The sequence below is a fragment of the Carassius auratus genome, chromosome 1 (assembly GCF_003368295.1).
Source record: "Carassius auratus strain Wakin chromosome 1, ASM336829v1, whole genome shotgun sequence".
Lineage (NCBI taxonomy): Eukaryota > Metazoa > Chordata > Actinopteri > Cypriniformes > Cyprinidae > Carassius > Carassius auratus.
The window spans coordinates 5,832,447-5,855,514 of record NC_039243.1 but is presented as its reverse complement, the minus strand read 5'-3'; the positions used below and the strand labels follow the sequence as shown (position 1 = coordinate 5,855,514).

The following is a 23,068-nucleotide window of genomic DNA, read 5'->3' as shown; positions in this document are numbered from 1 at the left end:
AAGAGAAGATGGCTTTGCTCTTTTTCAGCTGCAGTTAAATTATTTTTCTTCTGTAAAGATTTCTTGGACAGAATGTGTTTTAGGAATATTATAGCATCTTATACAATTTATTTTATGTAATTTATTCTCATTTTTATCATCGTCCAGCTACAGAGTTGAGACACAGGTGCAGACAATCGCGAGCAATGCAATATAACCTAAACAAATAACAAAAACTTTTTATACTATACAGCCTAACAACGGTAACATATACACAAAACATGCAAAATTAATCCTTTATTTTAATGTGTCCATGTTACACGTTACATGTACTTACTATTATAATAACAGTTAATAATGCATAATTACATGCAAGTAACCCAAATCCTAACCATATAAGTACATGAGGTTAATTAATATTACTCAGTACTTATAAATACACTGTAACAAGGACACCTTAAAATAAAGTGTAACCCAATATTACAGTGCAATGTAAACTTACAATCAACTATGAATAACCCCTTAAACCCAAATCACACACATTAATAGTCCTAGTGAGTAATCAGATCAAACACAGTCTGATTTTGAACCCAGCCGCAAAGTGTGCTGGGTAACCAACTGTGCCACAATATATAACTAATCATGTGTTTCACTTTATGCTGTCAATATAAACTTGCTGGATACAGTGACAACAGACTTTCTTTGTAGTGGCTATGGTCTTTCAAGAGATGCATCACAGAAATGACTTCTTTAACAAAACCCTTGACATGAAATTTGACTGGATATAGCTGAATAAAGAGCTAAACAATAGCTGGCAGTGCTTTTTATTGGGCCATTGCTCACAGATCGTACACTCTCACAGCATGATCTGTGAGATCCTGGTGTATATAAACACCCCTCAACTGTTGCTTCGCCTGGGCTGTTGATCAAGGCTTTCAACAACTGCAACCACGAGGAGGAAAGAACAAGACGGATGCCCACTCCTGAGGACCTCAAATGTTTTGCAAACAAACACTGCCAGAGTTTGTTTGTAGACAGACACACTTGACCCCAAATGTGCCACAGAAAAAAACAAACAGGAAAAGAGTCTCATCTCATCCCAGAACAGCTCCAGCTCATGAGTTATATAGTGGTCTCATATGATGAGATGTGGGAATTTGTTTGGTGCAAAGCTAATGGTGAATGTATGTATATGTATATATGTGTGTGTATATATATATATATATATATATATATATATATATATATATATATATATATATATATATATACATTCACATATACAGTACATATGTGTGTGTGTCTGTGTGTGTGTGTGTGTGTGTGTGTGTGTGTGTGTGCATTTAAAGGGTTAGTTCGCCCAAAAATGAAAATTATGTCATTAATAACTCACCCTTATGCTGTTCCAAACATGTAAGACCTCCTTTTATCTTCAGAACACAGTTTAACATATTTTAGATTTAGTCCGAGAGCTCTCAGTCCCTCCATTGAAGCTGTGTGTATGGTATACTGTCCATGTCCAGAAAGGTAAGAGAAACATCATCAAAGTAGTCCATGTGACATCAGAGGGTCCGTTGGAATTTTTTGAAGCATCGAAAATACATTTTGGTCCAAAAATAGCAAAAACGACGACTTTATTCAGCATTGTCTTCTCTTCCGTGTCTGTGTGAGAGAGAGTTCAAATCAAAGCAGTCTGGATATCCGGTTTGCGAACGATTCATTCAGTTCACCAAATCGAACTGAATCGTTTTAAACGGTTCGCGTCTCTAATGCGCATTAATCCACAAATTAATTAAGCTGTTAACTTTTTTAATGTGGCCCACACTCCCTCTAAGTTCAAACAAACCAATATCATGTACTCAAACGGTACATTGACTGAACTGCTGTGAAGAGAGAACTGAAGATGAACACCGAGCCGAGCCAGATTGACTCCGTTTCTGTCAGACACGTCCGATTCGTGAACCGAGGAGCTGATGACACTGGGCATGTGTGATTCAGCGTGAAGCAGACAAGGGGCAAGGAACTCGACCGGAAGTTGAAGTCGGGTGGGGGCTGCCATCTTTTAGCAGAACTTCACTTGCGTTACCTTTCCCATTGACTCCCATTCATTTTGGCGTCACTTTGACAGCGAATAACTTTACATCTGAGGCGTTTAAAGACTCTGTTTGTCCATTATTTATCTCTAAAGATACACGACAATGTATAAAGGGCTCCATTACCTTCTATGTTACATTATGGCCCCGTATAAACAGTTTTTGTAAAAAATAGGCTAACGATTGCGTCATAACCACTCGGCTCTCTGTCGCATTACCGTAAAGACAGGAGGAGAAGCTCGCAGGCAATTAACTTAATGTGGCGTACTGTCGTTACATTTTAAAATACTATACAAAATAATTAATCAGAATACTTACTCCTGCTCACTCACGACAAAGAACTCCCCGCTCAAGCTCGCCGTCTCTGCAAGATTAACGATGGCAGTTTTCACGCACAGCTACTAGAAGATTTACATCTGCCAGACAGGTTGCTGACGTCGTCAAGCTTCGTTTGAGTCTGCGCGTCAGAAACGGAAGTGCTAAAAAACGCTAAAACTGGGCTTCATTTGTCTCAATTGAGTTCCAATGGGGTCGCTGTGTCCATTTCTTTTACTGTCTATGGAAGCAGACCGACACACAGAGCGTCTGAACTGAACTGATTCTTTTGGTGATTGATTCTGAACTGATTCTGTGCTAGTGTTATGGGCGCGGGTAAACCGAAGGCTTGAATCAAGGGCAATCATCGCAAATGACGCCATTACGTCGAGCGCAAAAGAACCGGCGAACCGTTTTCTTCAACCAGTTTATTGAATCGAACTGTCCAAAAGAACTACTGGTGATCCGAACAACGATGCAACCGGTTCTTCACTTGTGAACGAGTCAGTCTATTGTTCGTTATCTGGCTCGGCTCGGTGTTCATCACAGCAGTTCAGTCAGATACTGTTTGAGTGCATGCATTACTCCGGGATACTGGTTTGTTTGAACTCAGAGGGAGTGTAAGCCACATTAAAAAAAGTTAACAGCTTAAATCATTTGTGGATTAATGCGTATTAGAGACGTGAATCATTTAAAACGATTCTGTTCGATTTGGTGAACTGAATGATTCGTTCGCGAACCGGATATCCTGTTTTGATTTGAACTCTCTCTCACACAGACACGGAAGAGAAGACAATGCTGAATAAAGTCGTTGTTTTTGCTATTTTTGGACCAAAATGTATTTTCGATGCTTCAAAAAATTCCAACGGACCCTCTGATGTTACATGGACTACTTTGATGATGTTTCTCTTACCTTTCTGGACATGGGCAGTATACCGTACACACAGCTTCAATGGAGGGACTGAGAGCTCTCGGACTAAATCTAAAATATGTTAAACTGTGTTCCGAAGATAAAAGGAGGTCTTACATGTTTGGAACAGCATAAGGGTGAGTTATTAATGACATAATTTTCATTTTTGGGCGAACTAACCCTTTAATATCTTGCCATTTTTAAACATTAATGATTTGTCACAAGCATTTTATAAGTTTCATTTTTTTTTATCCAGGAAAATATTCCAGATACATTTATAAAAAAATAGGCTATCATACAATATTGATATTTATCATGATATTTACTGGTAACGGGGAAGGAAATGTTTTCCACATGTTTGTTAGACCTTGAGAATGAAGGTAAACATAACTTTCCTTATAATTTAATTCCACAGAGGAGCTTATTTAATTTAGTGCCCCTTGAAATGCATTTTATTTCTTCCTAAATTCTGTGCTTTCCGTTTGATTTCTTATGCAGGCTATTCTATGTTTTATGATTCAGTACAAGTTTATCAAGTGTAGTTAAATGATTTAATAAAATGTTGACTATTGGATTAATCCTTTAAAATGTAATCAAATGAAAATCAGTTGCAAAACATTGCATTTTTATTTTTATATACGACAAAGAACTCCCCGCTCAAGCTCGCCGTCTCTGCAAGATTAACGATGGCAGTTTGCACGCACAGCTACTAGAAGATTTACATCTGTCAGACAGGTTGCTGACGTCGTCAAGCTTCGTTTGAGTCTGCGCGTCAGAAACGGAAGTGCTAAAAAACGCTAAAACTGGGCTTCACTTGTCTCACTTGAGTTCCAATGGGGTCGCTGTGTCCATTTCTTTTACTGTCTATGTGTGTGAGACTTGCGGTTCACTGAACGAGGAGAATAACGTGCAGTAAACGGTAAAACCATTTGTGTTACAAACCAGTATGCTCATAATTAAGATAACACATTAAAATATTATGATAAGACACACCAACTTTCAATATCAAGCAGCAAAACTAAATTATCCCCCTGACTGAAAAAAGCATCCCCTTGGTAAAACCACCATCCCCCTTGCCATCCCCTTTAGATTAATAATGTGTATTATGTAAATCTATCAGGGCAAATGATTTGTGTTTTACATAGTAGATAGCCTAATTGACATGTGGTGGTAAAAGGGAGTTGCAATGAGCAAATGTAAATGTTTCACTTATTATCACTATTATTACTATCATTAATATATATATATAATTTTTTTTTTTTTTTTGCCTGTAATGAATCCCAAAATCAGCTCGCACGCATTCCGACTCATTTTGCCAGCACGGGTCACATATTTCTGCTCTTTTGACTTTTGTATTATGATGTGGTTTTGTTGAACTACTTTTGTTCAGTTTTGCGTTCACTTTGCTTCATGCTAGGCTATTCAAACTGTCAAAAGAAGTTGACTCCTTTTCTGATTTATACACAGAGATGTATAAAGTACTAGAGAACCATACTTGAGTAAAAGTACAAGTGCTCTATCAAAGAAGTGACTTGAGTAGAAGTAGAAGTGCTCTTTAAGCACTACACTTAAGTAGAAGTACTAAAGTATTCAACATTTTTTGTACTTAAGTATTGCAAGTAGTCTATTTTAAAATTTACTACTCAAGTACTGAAAGTAAAAGTAGAAGTATTGTGTTATGTAGCTATTAAAGAAAGTAGTCAAAAGTTTGAACATATTGTTTTTACTATTTCAAATTATTAACCTAAAGGACAATCACAATTCCTTTGACTGTAACTTCTTGTAAACAAAAAACGGTTACTAGGGTTAGTTAGCCCAATTTGCAAAATGATGTCATTAATAACTTACCCTCATGTTGTTTCAAACCCGTAAGACATCAGAGGGTCATTTAGAATTTTTTGAAGCATCGAAAATACATTTTGGTCCAAAAATAGCAAAAACTAGACTTTATTCAGCATTGTCTTCTCTTCCGTGTCTGTTGTAAGACAGTTTAAAACAAAGCAGTTTGTGATATCTGGTTTGCGAACGAATCATTCGATGTAATCAGATCTTTTTGAAACAGTCCACCAAATCGAACTGAATCGTTTTAAACGGTTCGCGTCTCCAATACGCATTAATCCACAGATGAATTAAGCTGTTAACTTGTTTAATGTGTCTGACACTCCCTCTGAGTTAAAACAAACCAATATCCCGGAGTAATTCATTGACTCAAACAGTACACTGACTGAACTGATGTGAAGAGAGAACTGAAGATGAACACCGAGCCGAGCCAGATAATGACTCGTTCACGAGTCAAGAACCGTTTCTGTCAGACGCGTCCGATTCGTGAACCGAGGAGCTGATGATACTGCGCATGTGTGATTTAGCGTGAAGCAAACCGACACACAGAGCGTCTGGAACCGAACTGATTCTTTTGGTGATTGATTCTGAACTGATTCTGTGTTAATGTTATGAGCCCATGTGCAGTCAATGCCAATGACGCCATTGCATCGAGCGCAAAAGAATCGGTGAACTGTTTTCTTCAACTGGTTGAATCGAACTGTCAGAAAGAACTAACGTTACTGGTCATCCGAAAACCGATGCAACCGGTTCTTGACTCGTGAACGAGTCATTATCTGGCTCGGCTCGGTGTTCATCTCTCTCTTCACAGCAGTTCAGTCAGCATGCGCATTCTTCTTAATCGCTTGATTCGCTCAATGATGTGCCAGCTTCATCAAACCTGCCATCTACAGTTCTGGCAGTGGTTTGTAATGGAATGATTCGTAACATTATTATAATTGTAACGAGTAACGATGCAGCACATAAAAAAAATATCGGAGTAAAAGTATTAAACTCAGCGAAAATATGTACCGAAGTAAAAGTGGAAGTAGGAGAAAAAAATAATACTCTAGTAAAGTACAGATACCGCCTTTTAGTACTTAAGTACAGTAGTGAAGTAGTTCTACTTCGTTACTATACATCTCTGTTTATACAATCCCATATTAGAGCTGACAGATCCGAAATTAGTCTTTACTTTCCACACAAGCAAAGTGTTTCTGAACTACAGTATATCAGGGTGGAAAATCCAAACCTGGAAAATTCAGTTTTTAAGTGAATTTGAAGTGCGAGTGATGGAGTTATTTTCAGTGTAATGTCTATGGACAGCATCTGTGGCAATGTCTAAAAGCTTTGGGCACACCTAGCAATTTATTGATTGTGATTGTGTAATCTATAAAAAATGTTGGCCTATTAGAATAGGCCCACATTGTGAAATTCATCAAAGTAAAGTCCTAAGAACAAATAATGTTCATCCTAAAGTACATAAGTCAGTTGTTCAAAATTAAGGAAAGAAAAAAAGCAAGTGCACTGCAAACTGATGGAGCCACATTCAATAAATAAAGAGATATTGAATAAATAAATAATGGACAATGGAAATCTGAGCTTGGAGTGCATTCTGAGCTGCTGAGCAAACCTGGAATGTTAAAAGCAAATGAAACAAATCAACCAATTTCTGTGATGCACATGACGTTATTCTGCTGTTTACGATCTGTCAGATTCAGCCAGCTGTGTTTAGACATGTCAGAGACACATATGTTGTGATGTCTTTTCAGCTTGATGCCCCATAAACATAAACAGAGATACTATCAGTCGGATCGCATGTAACTTTCTTCCTGTGGTCTATCTGAGGATGACAGATCTCCCAGTTGTAACATTTTGTCTTGTAATTAATAAAATACACATGAAAGGTGCACAACATTTTGTAAGGCACTAATTTTGATTAACTTCTAAAATCTATAAACAAACAATATTATACTGAACTGTTCATTTAAGTGTTTTAAATAGAAAACTTTATTACTATATCAATATTTTCAGTTGTCAATTAAAATTCTATAAAATCCAAGGGAGATCACAAACTGTTAAAATGTCTTTCTTGAATACATTATGAATAAATGTGTCTGCAATGCATAAATGCAAAAAAAAAAAAAAAAAAAAAAGAGTGATTCGAGTGGCCTTTCGCTGTGAGAATGTAGGAATAAACTGGAACAGACAATGCAAGACTGAGCAAGCATGCATGCAGTGACCCAGCGACCAAACTTGAAGCATCCAGTTCAAAGTAAATATATTTCTGTGATGCACGTGATTATACTCTTTAGCTGTTTACAACAGGATCTGTCAGAATGAATCAGTTGTGTTTAGACATCTCAAAGCCACATATGCAATGTTTCCGTTTCATTGTGATCTTGAGCAAACGTAAATTGAGATAGCATCGCTGACATCAAATCATAGTAAGATAATATCGCTCACATTCAATCTGGTTTGTCGTGATTCCTTTAAAAGCATGCAGTCAGAGCTTTGAATATTCACTTTGCTTGTGAGAAATGTGCTGGTTTGTTGATTTGGTTTATCCAATAATGACAGATTGTCTCAAATTCCTCCAAATTTTTGTCTTCTAATTAAAAAAATACACAGCTGGCCCCTGCTATGACAGGTACATGAAATATTGGAATTCCTCCTTCAGTGTGGAGTATTGAGGAGCGAGCCAGACTATTGTTTAAACCAGGAAGAGCTCCAGAACAAGGGACTGGCAGATTGCAGCCAGTGTGTTTGAATAAACTCTTAAACAATATGACCCTTTTCTTGGCCTCTGTGTATGTGGTAGGTTTGGCCTGATTCAAATTATTAAAAAATCTTAAGAAAAATGGCTTATGCCAAAAGTAAAAAGAGAAGGCTTAGAATAAATCTCTCTCTCTGTCTCTCTCTCTCTCTCTCTCTCTCTCTCTCTCTCTCTCTCTCTCTCTCTATATATATATACACACACACTCACACAATATATATAACAACGGCCATAAACGCATATTGCTTAGATGTTAAAATATAGTTTGTCTTTACCATTTTTTTTAAACATTCAAAGATTGGAAATATTGGAAATTAATTTTTTCTTACTGCACCCAATGCAATACATTTAGTTACATACCGGTATTTCACTATTTGAAGGTTTAAACAGATATGTTTTGTTTAGCTGTGCTGTTTACAATATATATTTAGCATATATTTCAATTATATTTTGACCATGGAAATATTTCGTAAGCATAATTGTTTCATCAAAGGCACTTAAAATGCGAACCTGAATATTTCTACACATATATGGTTCAATGCGATGGATTCTCAGGAATGTGTTTTTTTTTTTTTTTTCAAATATGTTTTACCTATATTTTGGTTGTGTTTTAGGATTGGAAGAAATGTCCAGAAACTTCTTACTGCGTAACTTCATGTACCTTTCGGCAACAGATGTAAGTCGACTCAGTGTAGAAAATAGAAATCCAGTATTTTAGAGTTTATATAATATGACTGAAATGCAGTCTGGGATAACACACTGCACTACAGCTTTCATACATACAAAGTTTGTTCAAAACCAGCTTGCAAAATTCCCCAAAGGGCCAACAAAGCATTTTTTGTTTTTATATATCTGAGAAATAAAATGTCAAAAGGCACAGCTCACACACAAAAAAAAGTGAATTTTCCCAGTGCTAGGTAGGGTCTCGTTTGCCACCCACGTGTCTGTGTTCCCTTGACTTTCATTGTTTCACATCTGATGTCCAGGAAAGTGTGCCACATGCTTCCTCGGGCACACCACCAGAGCCCTCCATCCATCAACACAACACCAAAGCCTGCTGGCACATGCACAGTCACACAGAGGGCCAACGCTAACAACTGTGTTGGATTACAATGACACATTTGTCTCAGAGGAGAGAGGCGCTTTAGGCCATAGACATCACTTTGAACCAATTAACAGATTACGCTTGCTGCTCTGTGCTGGTGGGTGGCCGAACCTTACTAACTTCTTACTCTCTTCAGCTTTGGTGTTCAGAAAAGAGCTTTGGTCGGTGTTATATTTCAACCAGGATTTGAGGTTCAATGACCATCAAGGGACTTTTCAGCGAATTTCTGCCTTGCTTGTCATTTAGTGAATCTGATCTGATAGATTGCTGCAGCAAAGAACAATGCTTACCTTGGTCCCAAAAGCCCACCCAATGCTATAGACACAAGCCATTATTAAGAATGAAAAACACATGTGAAACATAATATAAACACCTGGACAGCATGACTTGGTTGACCTTGAGCTGAAAAGCTAATATTTCATAATTATTACAGGTCGTGCCTGTGGACGGTCCAGAAGAATTGAGCAAATGATTTATTATAGGCTGCAACATCAGACGCTAGTTCCTTTAATGGTCCGTAAAAAATAAACTGCTCAGAGTGATTTTCACTAGACCTGGATGACCAGTCGTTTTTTTTATGACAATATATATATTGAATACAAGCATAAAAATATGGCAGTTTTTAATTTGCTGATTTCTCAAGGTATTTTTAAGGAATGAATGTGGAAAGTCCCTGCGATTTCGAAACTTCTAATGAAAGCAATCAAATGAGGTGATGAAAGAAGTAAAGCGCAATGTTTGTAGAGCTGCCACATGCAAATCTGTTAGCGGTTTAAAAACGAGCATTTCAATAGGGGATTGCAAAAGAAAACTTCTGACCAAAATATATGATTGAATGAAATATTCCCATTTGTAAGTGTTCCTGTAGCTCAACTGGTAGAGCACTGCACTAGCAAGCGCAAGGTTGGGGGTTCGATTCCCTGGGAACACATGATATGTAAAAATTGATAGCTTGAATGCACTGTAAGTCACTTTGGATAAAAGCGTCTGCTAAATGCATAAATTTATTTAAATTTAATTTATTTAAACCTTTGATTTTGTAAAAGGAACCTTCACACATACAATAGCATGATTCATGCCATGCTGTTTACTTTATGAAGACTGTGATTTACAGTTCATGTTAGGGGTAACGAATCACAAGTAATGCAAGTTACATAATCAGATTACTCCTTTCAAGTAACTAGTGAAGTTTCCAACTAAAATGTAAATGTAACTAAATATCTGATTTACCTTTTCAAATAAGTAATACAAGTTACTCCTCTTCGCGTTGTGCCTAACAACACCCCTTAGCTGTTATATATTCACTATAAACCACAGCTTCACGGGGCTTACTACTTTTATAAAACGGTTATTCCATATACGTAGTAAGGTTTCACAGAATAAAACAGAGTAAATAAAGTGTAATGATATAAATGATAACAGTACTCTTCCACCAAAATGTTTTATAAATGAACTGTAAAGCATGGCTTCTTGGGGCTTATTGCTTTATTTGGTGTCAAAGGGCCCTTACATTTGCCCAAAATATAACTTTTGGGAGGTTTATAAAAAAAAAAAAAAAATTAACAAGGCTATAGTTCAGATTAAAAAGTAATGCGAAAGTTACGTAATGCATTACTAATTAATGCAGTTGGAGTAGCGCAATATTGTAATGCATACATTTAAAAGTAACTATCCCCTACATCAGTTTTTCTTTGCTCCCTAAAAACAACATCATATTAAATTTGGAGATTACATAAAGCTGTTTCCATGGTCCAAGAATATTTTATGGTCCGCTCTGGCTTTGTTAGGTTAATTGCCTTAGACATTTTATATTCTTCTGTCTACTTGGAACCTGATTGCCAAACACATTTATCAACAACACTGACAATCACATTTAAAATACAACATGAGAAATTCTCAATACAGAATCATGCGGGTAGTTTTATTCCACCATGGAATAAAGAAATGAAAAAGTCAATCTCAACTTTTTATCTCATAATTCTGACGTTTCTTGCAATTTTGAGTCTATCTCACAATTTCCGACTTTTTTCTTACAGTTCTCAGAATCGTGAGACATAACCTTAGAAACTTTTGATAATGAGAAAGTCCAAATTGTGAGATAAAAAATTCACAATTACCTTATTTTCATTTATACTTTTGTGTCAGAATTATGTGGGGAAAAAAGTCAGAATTGTGAGAAAACATTTTGAATTCTGAGAAAAATGTCTGATTTTTTTCTGAGAAGAAAAACAAATCTGAATTCCAAGAATAAAAAGTCAGAATTATGATAAAAAGAAAATTCTGAGAAAAATGTCTGAATTACGTGAAAAATTCAAAATTGCGAGAAAAGGTCAGAATTGCGAGAAGAAAAAAAAATCTGAATTGTGATAAAAAGTCAGACTTGCAAGAAAAAAATTATTAATTATGAGAAAAACATTTGAATTACGAGTCGGAATTGTGGGAGAAAGTCAGAATTCCGATGAAAAAAAAAAAACACACAAAGGCCCAGTGTCCGTGATTTATTGACATGTTAGACATACAGCCATTAAGGTAATCATGAAATGGCCACTGAGAAGAAAAGCGAAAATGCATGTTAGTTGCTTATGTTTAGCATATTATTTAATAAATGTCATCACAGATATAATCAAAATCAGAAATCCAAAATGTATAAACCACCGAGGCTCATTCATTGAATGCTGACAGCTTCATGATTTGTTTTTAGAAGGTAAAATACTGAAGCTGTTCGAGTCAGAGCTGAAAATATGAGAGCAGCCAAATTCTTGTAATACAAAATACATTCTTTAATCTGTTTAAATCACTGTAAATACACAACGAGACATAACAGCACGGTTACAACAGGAACAAAGGACTAACCCAGGAAATCAGACATTAAACAAATACACAACATGAGCTCTACAAAGAAGAAATGTGTTTTGAAAATAATTTAATAGAACGAGATCTGTGTGGGGATTTTCATATCTGCGGTGTAAAAACAGAGCTTGAGGAAAATGGAACCACACTATGCTATGACAAACAGTACGCTGAAAGTTACCACTTTATTCATGTCCCCATCTGTTTCCTTTTTACCAATATATACATGATATACAACGGCTTCTTAAATACATTTGGAAAATTTTGCATTTTATTTACAATATAAGAGCTTATTGGTTTATTATTATTATTGGTATTATTATTTCTTCTAGCTAAAAGATAATGTGGAATTTTACGTAACAGCACAGCCCATGATTCATAATGTTATAAAGCATCTGCACATTCACTGAACAGCACTGTAAACAACTTCCCTTGATAATCTTGATCATCAGAACCAATGTAGCATTTCTGACATCATAAAAATGTAATATATTGAATAAATCTGAACTAATGAACATATTTCTCCAACAAATGCATTACTAGTGAGGCTACCTTGAAAACATACACCTGTTCTTCTGTTTTGGTGTTATGTACACATTTATATATATATATATATATCTATATATATATATATATATATATATATATATATATATATATATATATATATATATATATATATATATATAGATATATATATATACAAGCAAACTCAAAGTGCACTTTCAGAAGAGCAGTCTTAAATTTAGAAAAAGAAAAAAAGAAACTAAAATGAAATGAAAATTGCTGTTTTCCACAGTTTTTAATGAACAAGACCCAAAGTCGATGATAATGTAACCAACAAAAACGAGTTAATATTTTAGTGGTTATGCAGTGAAAAAACTCATATGTGCATGAAATATATAGTGAAAAATAGAAACCAAATCAGAGCATTCAGGATCACAAGATACTGACAGCACAGACATACTGAAATAATGGAATCAAACGTGAAATCAGTGATAAATATGGCTTGTGGATAAAAAAAAAAAAACCTCAGAGGCCCAGAGTGCTTCCTCAAAAGCTACTTCTGAGCATCCCAGCACATGGGTTCATTCCCATCCCAAACCCACCCTGTTCTTGCATGAATTCATCTGTATCTCACCCTTTCTCTCTCTCTTTATCACAGCTGAGTATGTCCTGGAGAAGGGAGTCCTTGCACACTCCTCCCCCGGCGGGACGCAGGGGCCCCAAGGTGCAGCTTGTTTTGCAGGGGCGTCCCGTCTCAGATCCTCTGGCACACGTGCAGCCTGGACCTGGAGAAGGAGGTGGCGTCTTTCCATACCTTGCAGGCAAGTCCTTTGGCACAGTCACAGCGCTGAAAGATCTCCAGGCTGTGGGAGCCTTTCTTGCGCTGCTTGGTGCAGACTTCGCCCTGCCGCAGCACAGGCTTGCAGATTTTGGTCCAGAAGTGGCGAGCGCAGCAGTAGCCCTCCGAGCAGTCGGAAGATCGCAGGCAAGGGTCGCCCTCGTGACCTGTGGGTGAAAAAAGCCAGCAATGCCATTTCTGTTACTCAAACACTAAATGACAACAAGGTCATGACTTGGAAATAAATCCCTGGAAATGCATGCAGTGTAAATCACTTCAGATAAATAGGTCTGGCAAATGCATGTATTCATAAAATAAATAAAACTCAAGGCTGGTTACTTTATAAACCAATATTTTCTGGTTAAATGTTGCCTTTATTTCATATACAGTTGGCTGGGAAGATTTTATTTGAAGATAATTATATTAAGAGTCCTGCATGGGTTCGGGTTCTCATAGTTTTCCAAAGGAACACAAAATTAGGATTTTTGAACAATTGTTCAGTTGAGTTGCATGAAAAGAAAAATTTTGGTTGAGCAAAATTTTGGGTTGACTGTGAGCTGACTAAATTATTATTTAAAATAATAATAATACTAATAATACAATTTAAAATAAAAACAAATCACTATAAAACACTTGAATTCTAAAAAACTGCACGTCATATAACCATTATACAACATTACTAAATGATGAAATCTCAGGGGACAATTTGATTAAATATTTTAGGTCAAAGGGGTTTGCCTGACAGTTTTTTGAATTCCTGCATTACAAAAAAAAAAAAAAAAAAGAAAAAAAGACAAAAGAAAAGGAAATAGGACATAATGACAAAAAATATAAAACATATTTCTAACAATATATATATATTTTTTTGAATTCTACAAACCCATCTTTAGTGTTTTATGAGTTCATCCCACAGCTGTATATGGAATATATGGGGGGAAAACATTCAGCCAGGAAGTGTTTGCTTTTAAAGTAACCTGCCTGTTTGAGGTCATTTGACCTTCCCTTATCCCTAAAAATGAGTTTGTTACAATAAAGTTGGCATGGATTTTAAATTCACTCTCCTCCATTCTCCCATTCATATATATATAGAGAGAGAGAGAGAGAGAGAGAGAGAAAGAGAGAGAGAGAGAGAAGAAGAACATATGTGTTTTGAAAATAATTTAATAGAAGGAGTTCCAATCATTTAGTCCACATAAATATGCCGGCAGCCATATCACCCTGGAGCCCAAGACCGGTGGGTCCTAGCGCCCCAGTGTAGTGATGGGGACACTATAATGTCAACGAGCACCGTCCTTCGGATGAGACGTTAAACCGAGGTCCTGACTCTCTGTGGTCATTAAAAATCCCAGGATGTCTTTCGAAAAGAGTAGAGGTGTGACCTCGGCATCCTGGCTCAATTCGCCCATTGGCCTCTGACCATAATGGCCTCCTAACAATCCCCATGTCTACTGATCGGCTTCATCACTCCGTCTCCTCTCCACCAGTCAGCTGGTGTGTGGTGGGCGTTCTGGCGCACTATGGCTGCCGTCGCATCATCCAGGTCAATGCTGCACACTGATTGTGGATGAGGAAATACCCCCTGACTATGTAAAGCACTTTAAGTGCCATAGAAAAGCGCTATATAAATGTAAGGAATTATTATTATAATTATTATAAGCCCCACCCTTTTCTTGCATTCAGATCTGCCTCCTTCCAATCAACAACCAATAAATGAAAGTCCCCACCCTACATGTTTTTCTCTTTTGTTTATGTCACACACCACAGAAGAAAAGATTTGCCACTACTTCTTTTACTTTGTGACAATAAGTATGATCCCTCCTTCAGTCGATGAAAGGACTGCCAAAACTCACGCACACTCCTCCTTTCTACCTCTCATGCAAATATTCTCCACGATGTTCAAGTGGAATCAGAAAATAAAGTGCAACCAAATGCGTCACTGTTACTGATTTACATCTACTTACAAACAAATGCAAAACAACTTTCCAATAGTTGGTAGAGCAGGCTGAAAATAGAAATGTAAGTTCTGTTTATGGTTTATTTTTTTTCCCAAATGGAAAGGTGTTGTGGGGTGATCTTGTGTTAAATTACAAATTGTATTAATTGTTTAATTTACAAATACAACGTTTAGGGTGCCTCAAATTGCTCCATCTAAATCAGTTTATGTTTGAGTGTGACTCCGTGAGGTGTGGGAACCGCACTACATTGTGATCCTTCCTTCACAGGCCTCCCACTGTGGTTAAGTCTTCAGGATATACGAGCTGTATAAATCTGTGGCCCGCTGTCCCCCTCAACACATGCATGTTACCACATCCAGAGAATCAACTCATGGCAGACATAGTTCATAAGTGAGTACGAATATGAAACGGTCTCAGACCGCACACAGTACGTTCACTGACTGCCTGATGCACACGGCACACAAAACTAGACAGAAAATCACATGCTCTACTTGAGATTATATGAACTTCCTGAACTCAGGGTACACAGTGAGTGCTTTCGAGGAAAAAAAGAATAACTGGAAAGTGTGTCAGATTATTATTCTGAAAGCTATTCAGAGTCCATTAATTTACAAATGAGGTACAATTGCATTTCTATGACTTTCAAAAGGACTTTCTTCGGTCAGAAGACAGAAAGCTGTAATTTGCAATATTGTTAGAAAAACTCACACAATAAATCACAAGTATAGTATTATAAATGTACTTTAACGTGCTTAAAAAAGTAAATATTAAACACATTAGTAGAGTTCAGATTTAGCTGTATAACTGTGGTAAAGGGTCCAAAAGTTAAAAGTTGTATCTGTTCACGTTATTTAATGGACCTGGGCTGATATAAACTAACAATGAATAGTTGTATATTTACTATAATAAATACCATAACAAATAAACCGCTAGTTAGTAAATGCATTAACTTATATTAAGTAACGGGACCTTATTGTGCAGTGCTAATTTCTGCTAATGTCTTGTGTTTTCTCAAGCCTTTTCGGACTGACAGAATGCAATTTTCTAGCTTGTTACTGCTTGACAGTAACCAACCAGGCTTTGTCCTGCAGGTCTGTGCGAGTCCTAAACAACTTTACACAAATAGTGAAGAGTTGTGATATAGTCCGTTGCTCACCTTTGAGAGAGATCTTGGCCTGAGCTTTGCCGTTCCTCCTCCAGCCTTTGTCTTTGATGGAAAGCATTTTGTGCTCCTCCATAGATGACTTGTGTGAGGACAGCGCATGCTCTGAGATGGGGATGCAGATATCTGAAGAAAGACAGAAACGATCCATTGTAACTTTCTCAGAGTTAGTATGAGAGACAGGGTCTATGAGCAATCAATCCAGGAACGTACAGTTGCTGCAGCGGTTCCCAGGGCAGCACATGTTGTCTCTGTGGCAGCGCTTCTTTCTCCTGCGGCAGGTGAGGCAGCGGGACGGGGCGTGCTGAGGACTGTGGCAGTACGTTCCCACCGTGCACTCTTTATCACTGCTGCATGGATTCCCCTGAGAAAAAAGACAGAAAAAAGACAGATCAGATGTGGTTCTCCTCCATCGAACCCTGTTTTCGACATAACACACAATTTAGTAAGAAATATACCAGTACACCATAGTGAGCCATTGTAGAAACTTGGAAATTATTAGTTCCATGAACAGCAGAAAACTTATATTTAATGTCACAATAAAGATTGAAATAGTTGGAATTAGGAGTGACAATTCTGTATATAATCTAACAATATAATAAAATTTAAACTATTTTGTAATTAAAATGATTTTTTTTGAAGTATTGCTGTCATAGAAAAAGATACAGAACATATTGAAATGTCACCAGCCATATTTTATTTTTATTATTAAGGGACTGCTGAAAATTCTGGATGAAACTACATGAAAGACAAGCAATTTAATTAAGTTAGACCAGATTAAAATAGTTTAAAGTAGTCTAGCTGGTGCCCAAAACCTCCAAAATCAGCACACCAGACCTTAAACACTTTAATATGAGGTTAAGTTACCTTACTGTAAGGTAAAATGCATAGTTCTAACTAAGCTTGACAATGTTTTACAAATCACAAACTCCAGAACAGAAAGCAGCTAGTGAAGATTTAGCAGGAAGGAAAGTGCGTTACATCACCCGTAACAATCTTCAGTTTGGCGTCAAATGCAAAACATGTGTTCCGACAAGGGGATATCTCAATATCTAATAACACAAGAAACAAGTCTGTTTTTTAGGTTGACAGACCTTAAAGCAATTTTCCCTTCTTAAAGTAATAGAATTGGTAACATTGAAAACACATGATGAAACCGGGCCAAACCACCAACGATACATTCGCGGGACGAATAAGGAACGGATAAGACCCACCAATGCTTAAATACTAAAAATTCAGACTTCATTCACTGCATCATTAGAAAATGATTGAGTGCATTACATTAGCAGAAAAATGAACCAAATAAAACAGACAATTCCATTCAAAAAGACTTCAAAAAGTACATTTTACATCCTCTTATTCGTTTCAGTTGTATAATGTGCTTAGACGTAAATCATTCAGGTTAAATCATGTCAACTTTTTGATTCCAAAGCTGCAAGAGTCACCCGCATCTCTCCGTAGTGTTGCACAAACCGACAGAGCCAACGCAGACACATAATCGCATCTGCACACAATCTGGCAACGTCATCAGATCAGGATTTTAATGACCCGACCAACGCTTGGATACGACTCGTTGATCCTCATCCCTCATTGATTCCATAGTCTGTTTTTATTCCTCCCATACAGTACATTCATGTGTGAGATTAGTGGCACGATGATAAGCTCAGAGACAGACGGCGATGAGGGATGCCCACTGCCCTGTGTCACCGCTCTCATGCTAGCAAAAAAAAGAGGCAGACTTTGAAGACTAAACATGCCATGCCTTTGAAAATCTTCTCCATATCTGTATTCTCCCTCATGCTCATATAAGGACTGATATCAGGTAATACCCAAACTATAGTACATCAAGTCTTATCTTTTTAGAAGCAACAAATATGCATGGAATACTTTAGCAGGCAGATTCGTAAACTGCCTGAAAAATATCAAGTGACATAAAACTTTAAAAGAATCAATCAAATCACAATATTTATATATTCATTTTGTTTATATTTATTATTTATAAATTCTTTATAATGAAAATCATTATAAATATATAGAATTTTTATATTGTTTTTTTCTTAATTTTCTTATTCATTTATTTAATTTAATATTGCTTTGCTGCAAAAAAAAGAAAAAAAAAGAAACATCTTCAGTCTAATTTCAGTCTGCAGCTATAGGACTGCAAAGCTCTCTTTGAACGTGTCTAAATTCATCTACACAACAGACTACGAAATCCTGAATAGGATTTTCACACATAAAACCCATGTCTCACACATAAGTTCCTGTATGGCCCCAGGGCCCAGCTTAACTTGACCTTGCAAAAGCAATGCTGATATCTGACACCATGAATGGTTTTAGTGAATTAAAAGGGTTTTCAAGAGTAAAAAAAAAAAAAAGAAACACTGCAGAAAATGCAGTTTTTTCTTATTGGATCTCAGTTCATTAAAAAAAGGAAAAAAAAAAGAAAACTTTTTTTTGCATTTGTAGTTTTAATTAATTATAATAACCCTGGTTCACATATGTGCTTTTCAATGAGCTTGGCCAAATGTATGCTAACCGTTACATCCATGGAATTCTGGGAATGCTTCAGCGCTGCAATATCATGACTTAACACTTTAAATCATGGTCAGAAACTCATGGTGATTAGACTTTCTCAGCTGTCTTGTTCCTCAAATGAAGTCAAATCCAGATAATTAGCCCAGCTAGCCATACAATCTGTCACACCTTTACCGGTTTTATTTCACCCTCTCAGCTCGTTAGCATCACTAAACAGTCACTTAACCTCAGAGGGAGCAGGAGAGGGCAACCCACCTCACCTCTTTACAAGCCAGACCCAAACAATCCCCTTCCCCAGTCCTACTCGTTAACGGAAACTTGGCGTCAAATTAAATAAGAGAAAAAGTTAAAAGTCCCAAAGCTGCGGCACTGATGTGAACCTGCTCTCGTGTTCATGTGGAAACTAGACTCTTCGCCTCTAGTCGAGAGGTTAATGTGATGAACGAGTTCTGCCAATCCCAATATCGCTCTTTTTGGGTAGCCCACAACTGGAAACCACCATTAACCCCCCTTGAACATTTACTCTAATCGTTTAAAGTGAGCAACTTCGCTTTGTTTTCAAATATAATGGTAGGTTTATTTTATTAGTGGACAACATCTGAGTTAGACGCATTTAAATGAAGTTGTAATTACTAATAAAACTCTGACATCATGGCTACCGGCCAGCTTTACTTACAGCATGAAACAGCGTACCGAATTCAGCTTGTCGCCTTTAGGACGGATGTATGAAACTGGGTGGCCGTTTCTCTTGCCTGTCTAATTTGCAGCAGTTGGGAGAGCGCCAGTGTGGGAGATTTATTGGGAGCTTGTGTTATAATCTCCACCATATCCTTGAGAGTTTGAGAGGAAACATTTCAGCAGCTGTATAATGGCATATAAAAATGTAAAGCATTCTTCAGACAGCTCAACCAGATGGGAGAGAAAAATGTAGGGAAAGTGACTACAAGGACATAATGCTGAATTAATTCCAGACACTCTTCTGGGTGCCATCATTAACATATTTAAGGACATTCAGTGCTTATATCATTTAGACTACATAAGTCACTTACTTTTCAACTCTTCATGGACTGTTAGTACAATTTACATGAATAATATGTACAGTAGCATCTTGAAATGAACAGCTACCAAAATCATTTCAATTAGAGCATTTTGCACAAATAAATAAATAATTAATAAAATTCACAAAAATGTGGCCTTTTTGGATGTGGCCTTCCCAAAGTCCAAAGTTAATAAAACTTTTACAACAGCACGCTGTGAGGAAGCATGTCCAATTTTGTCCAGTATTTTGTCCAGTTATGCCCATAGGGGACAATACAACTGAAAAAAAGAAAGAAACTAAAAGAAAACTCCACCACCAATTGACTGAGGAACTCGAATTTAGCATGCATCTTCTTTGGTGCAGCATATGCTAATATTTCAAAGAATAATCAACAAAAATTGCCACCAACAATCAATGTTAATGGCAGCTCATCACAAAATCATGTAAATGCTATACAAAACCAGGACGGCCATTTGCATTTCAAATGTAACCAATATAAAAGGGAACTAGAACTAAAGAAATATCTCAAAGCTTAAGCTGCAATCAAGAAATTTGCCACCACAGCACTGCATCCACATGACCTGTACTTTTAAATCTGGTATTTAATTTGATACACTGTCACTGCAAATGTGATGTGTACTCTGTGGTGATCTACGGTGTGACCATTGGCACAGAAGAGCCATGAACAATATTACAGATGTTTTTGGTTTGTTCCATCTATATAAATGAATGCACACCACGCACTACATAATCCTAAAGTAAAAACACACTACACTTCAGTATACAAAAAGTTGGGATCTGTCCACAATGTCTGCAACATCTGCAACTGGAAACTTCCAAATGAGACAACACTCGCTCTGTAAGTAATCTACAAAGTTGTTAGCAATCTGCATTTGGATAAGCAGATAAATGTAGCATGACATTTAACTAATATTGGACTGTTAGTGGTTTCCACATGTATGGCATTGGTCTGATCCTCCAGACCACATGCGTCTATGGAGATGCTAAAGTTGAGAGCAATTGTTTAGATGAGGGTCTGGCAGGGAACTTGCATACAGATCTAAGTTTTCGCATTGCGTCTGCTCAAAATTACAACAACATCTGTATATTTACAGCTGATCTGAGAGACATAAGTGGGACCGAACAGCAAAGAGGATTGGCATGAATTCAGCATTTACCAGACGAGAAATATGAGAAAACCTTTCAAAAGGACACTGGGCTGGCGATTCACCTGAGCTACTTGTACTATAATATGCTAGTAACAGGCAACTGTACCTTAATATTAAAAAAAATAAAAATAAATAACATATCTGAGGCTTTTAACTCTGATTATATCTAACGTACATAATATATGACATGCCATTTGATATAAAACGTGGCGTCGACGCAAATCACGTTCCCAAAGCACTAAAGAAAGCAAACAAGCAAAATAAAACGTCAGAAAAGTTTTTCTACGGTGAACTAGCCTATATACAACAAAATTAACACAAAGCAAGATTTCAGTAACCCCAAAATCTTTACAAGTCAGTCAGACGTCGCTGAGGAGGTAACCATAGCAACAGTTCGCCTCACGTCATCATCAACAAAACATACTTTGTCAGGTTTGTCACTTTAATTGTTTATTTGTCACAAGAACGTGTTTTAAAAACTTGCATATTTGATGTAATTAAACCAATCTTGCGATTTGGGGGAAATTGTCTTTAGCGGGACAAACGGTTTGATAGGGATTACTTATGTGAGCGTTATTTCTTTAGGCATTAACGAAGTCATAATGCCTTAAGGGTGCTTAGACTAACAGAATAACGTCTAGAGCTGTGTTGTTTACCTGAGCGGGCATGTTGTCTTTCTTCGGGAAGCCGCTGGAGCGGTTGGCGGCGGCGGGCTGAGGCTCCAGTGATTTGATGGAATTCACCAGGGCTTTGCTCTCGGTCCCCTGAGTTTCTCCCATCCGCCCGACCGCGACGATCAGCATCAACATCCAAAAGCTCCGACTCCGCAAAACGGTCAGCATCCTTTTCGTCTTTTAACGCTGAAGGAGAATGTGCTGGTTTCTTGAAGATATTTCCAACACCACTAGATGCTTTGACCACCACACTTTGGCTTAAAAAAGTACAAACCCCTTACAGAGCCCATCAAATAGGCTGTCAAATATCACTGGAAAAAGACGTAATGTAGCCTACACATCGCAAAGAGACATTATAAAAGCACAAAGATGTAGAGAAATGTAAAGTTTCAGGATGCTCTGCCCAAAAATTTAAAAAATTAAAATCAGTTGCGGCAAAATAGAGGATTCCTGCTGGTGTGAGTGTTTGTGAAGCAGCCTGTCGTTTCATGTTGTGGGATACCTTCTTTTTATAGGATGTTTTCTCCGCCCACATTCTGTATTGACACAGGATGAAACTGATCTGTTCACACACACTCCTGCCTGAGACAGCAGCTTTAAAGAGTATTAGTTCTTATTATTAATTGACGTTGGGAACATTGAGCAGACTGGTTAGTTTGATTTAAACTGACTTACAATACCTGCCATGTTTCTGTTCGATGAGATTCCAAGTGTAATTTGTGTCAAAGCAGATAAGCACGTTTCAGTTATTTTTTAAGTATTAGAAAATCATCTGAGAATAGTCTGATTATGCCTTAGATGCCTTGTTTGCATAGATTAAAAACAGAATTTCATAAAAAGAAAAAAGGGAATAGTCAGAAATGATTTTTTTTTTTTATTTCTATGGTTTTAATACAAAACAAATTATGGTTTAGCAAACAATAATAGTGATAAACCGCAAATATATTTACATAATGTCAGTATGAGCCCTCACTTAAATTCATTGCCAGTGACCAGATGGAATCTGTGAGTTTCTCAGCTGTTGTTTAAAGCCAGGGTTTTTTTCAGAATGCTTGTCTGTTAAACAGGAGAAACACATTTCTCAAAGTTTCGGAGAAAAACAGGATTCAAGATGTTGATTTCAATCAACTGACATGCTTGAACTTTTACTCACGAATCAGCTGATCTTGGAGGTAGAAATGAAATGAGATCGCCAAAATAATAAATCACATGTGGAGCAGAACCGTGGAAGTAAGTGAACAGTAATGTAGTAATGTTGTAATGCAGTCATGCTGTATGATGATGAAATCATAGGGATGGTGTTTTTGGCTGCTAAATCATATAGTGCTGAAAACAAAACCAAA

The 23,068-nt window shown here is 37.0% G+C and overlaps 1 protein-coding gene across 1 annotated transcript; it reads right to left on the bottom strand.

Annotated features, from left to right (window-relative positions):
• Positions 1 to 12,554: 12,554 nt before the first annotated feature.
• dkk2 (dickkopf WNT signaling pathway inhibitor 2) lies at positions 12,555 to 22,350 on the bottom strand. The gene is made up of 4 exons (XM_026204362.1): positions 21,708 to 22,350; positions 16,522 to 16,672; positions 16,303 to 16,434; positions 12,555 to 13,358 (listed from the first exon to the last, which is right to left on the bottom strand). The coding sequence occupies exons 1-4, from the start codon at positions 21,891 to 21,893 to the stop codon at positions 13,108 to 13,110; spliced, it is 720 nt and encodes a 239-aa protein (XP_026060147.1). The 5' UTR covers positions 21,894 to 22,350; the 3' UTR covers positions 12,555 to 13,107.
• Positions 22,351 to 23,068: the final 718 nt, after the last annotated feature.

Excerpts from the sequence above, each read along its gene's own strand:
- dkk2 (XM_026204362.1), bottom strand. The coding sequence starts at position 21,893 with ATGCTGACCGTTTTGCGGAGTCGGAGCTTTTGGATGTTGATGCTGATC. Across the intron at positions 16,673-21,707 it reads AAGACAACATGCCCGCTCAG|GGGAATCCATGCAGCAGTGA; the intron begins GTAAACAACACA and ends CTTTTTTCTCAG. Across the intron at positions 13,359-16,302 it reads GGCCAAGATCTCTCTCAAAG|GTCACGAGGGCGACCCTTGC; the intron begins GTGAGCAACGGA and ends TTTCACCCACAG.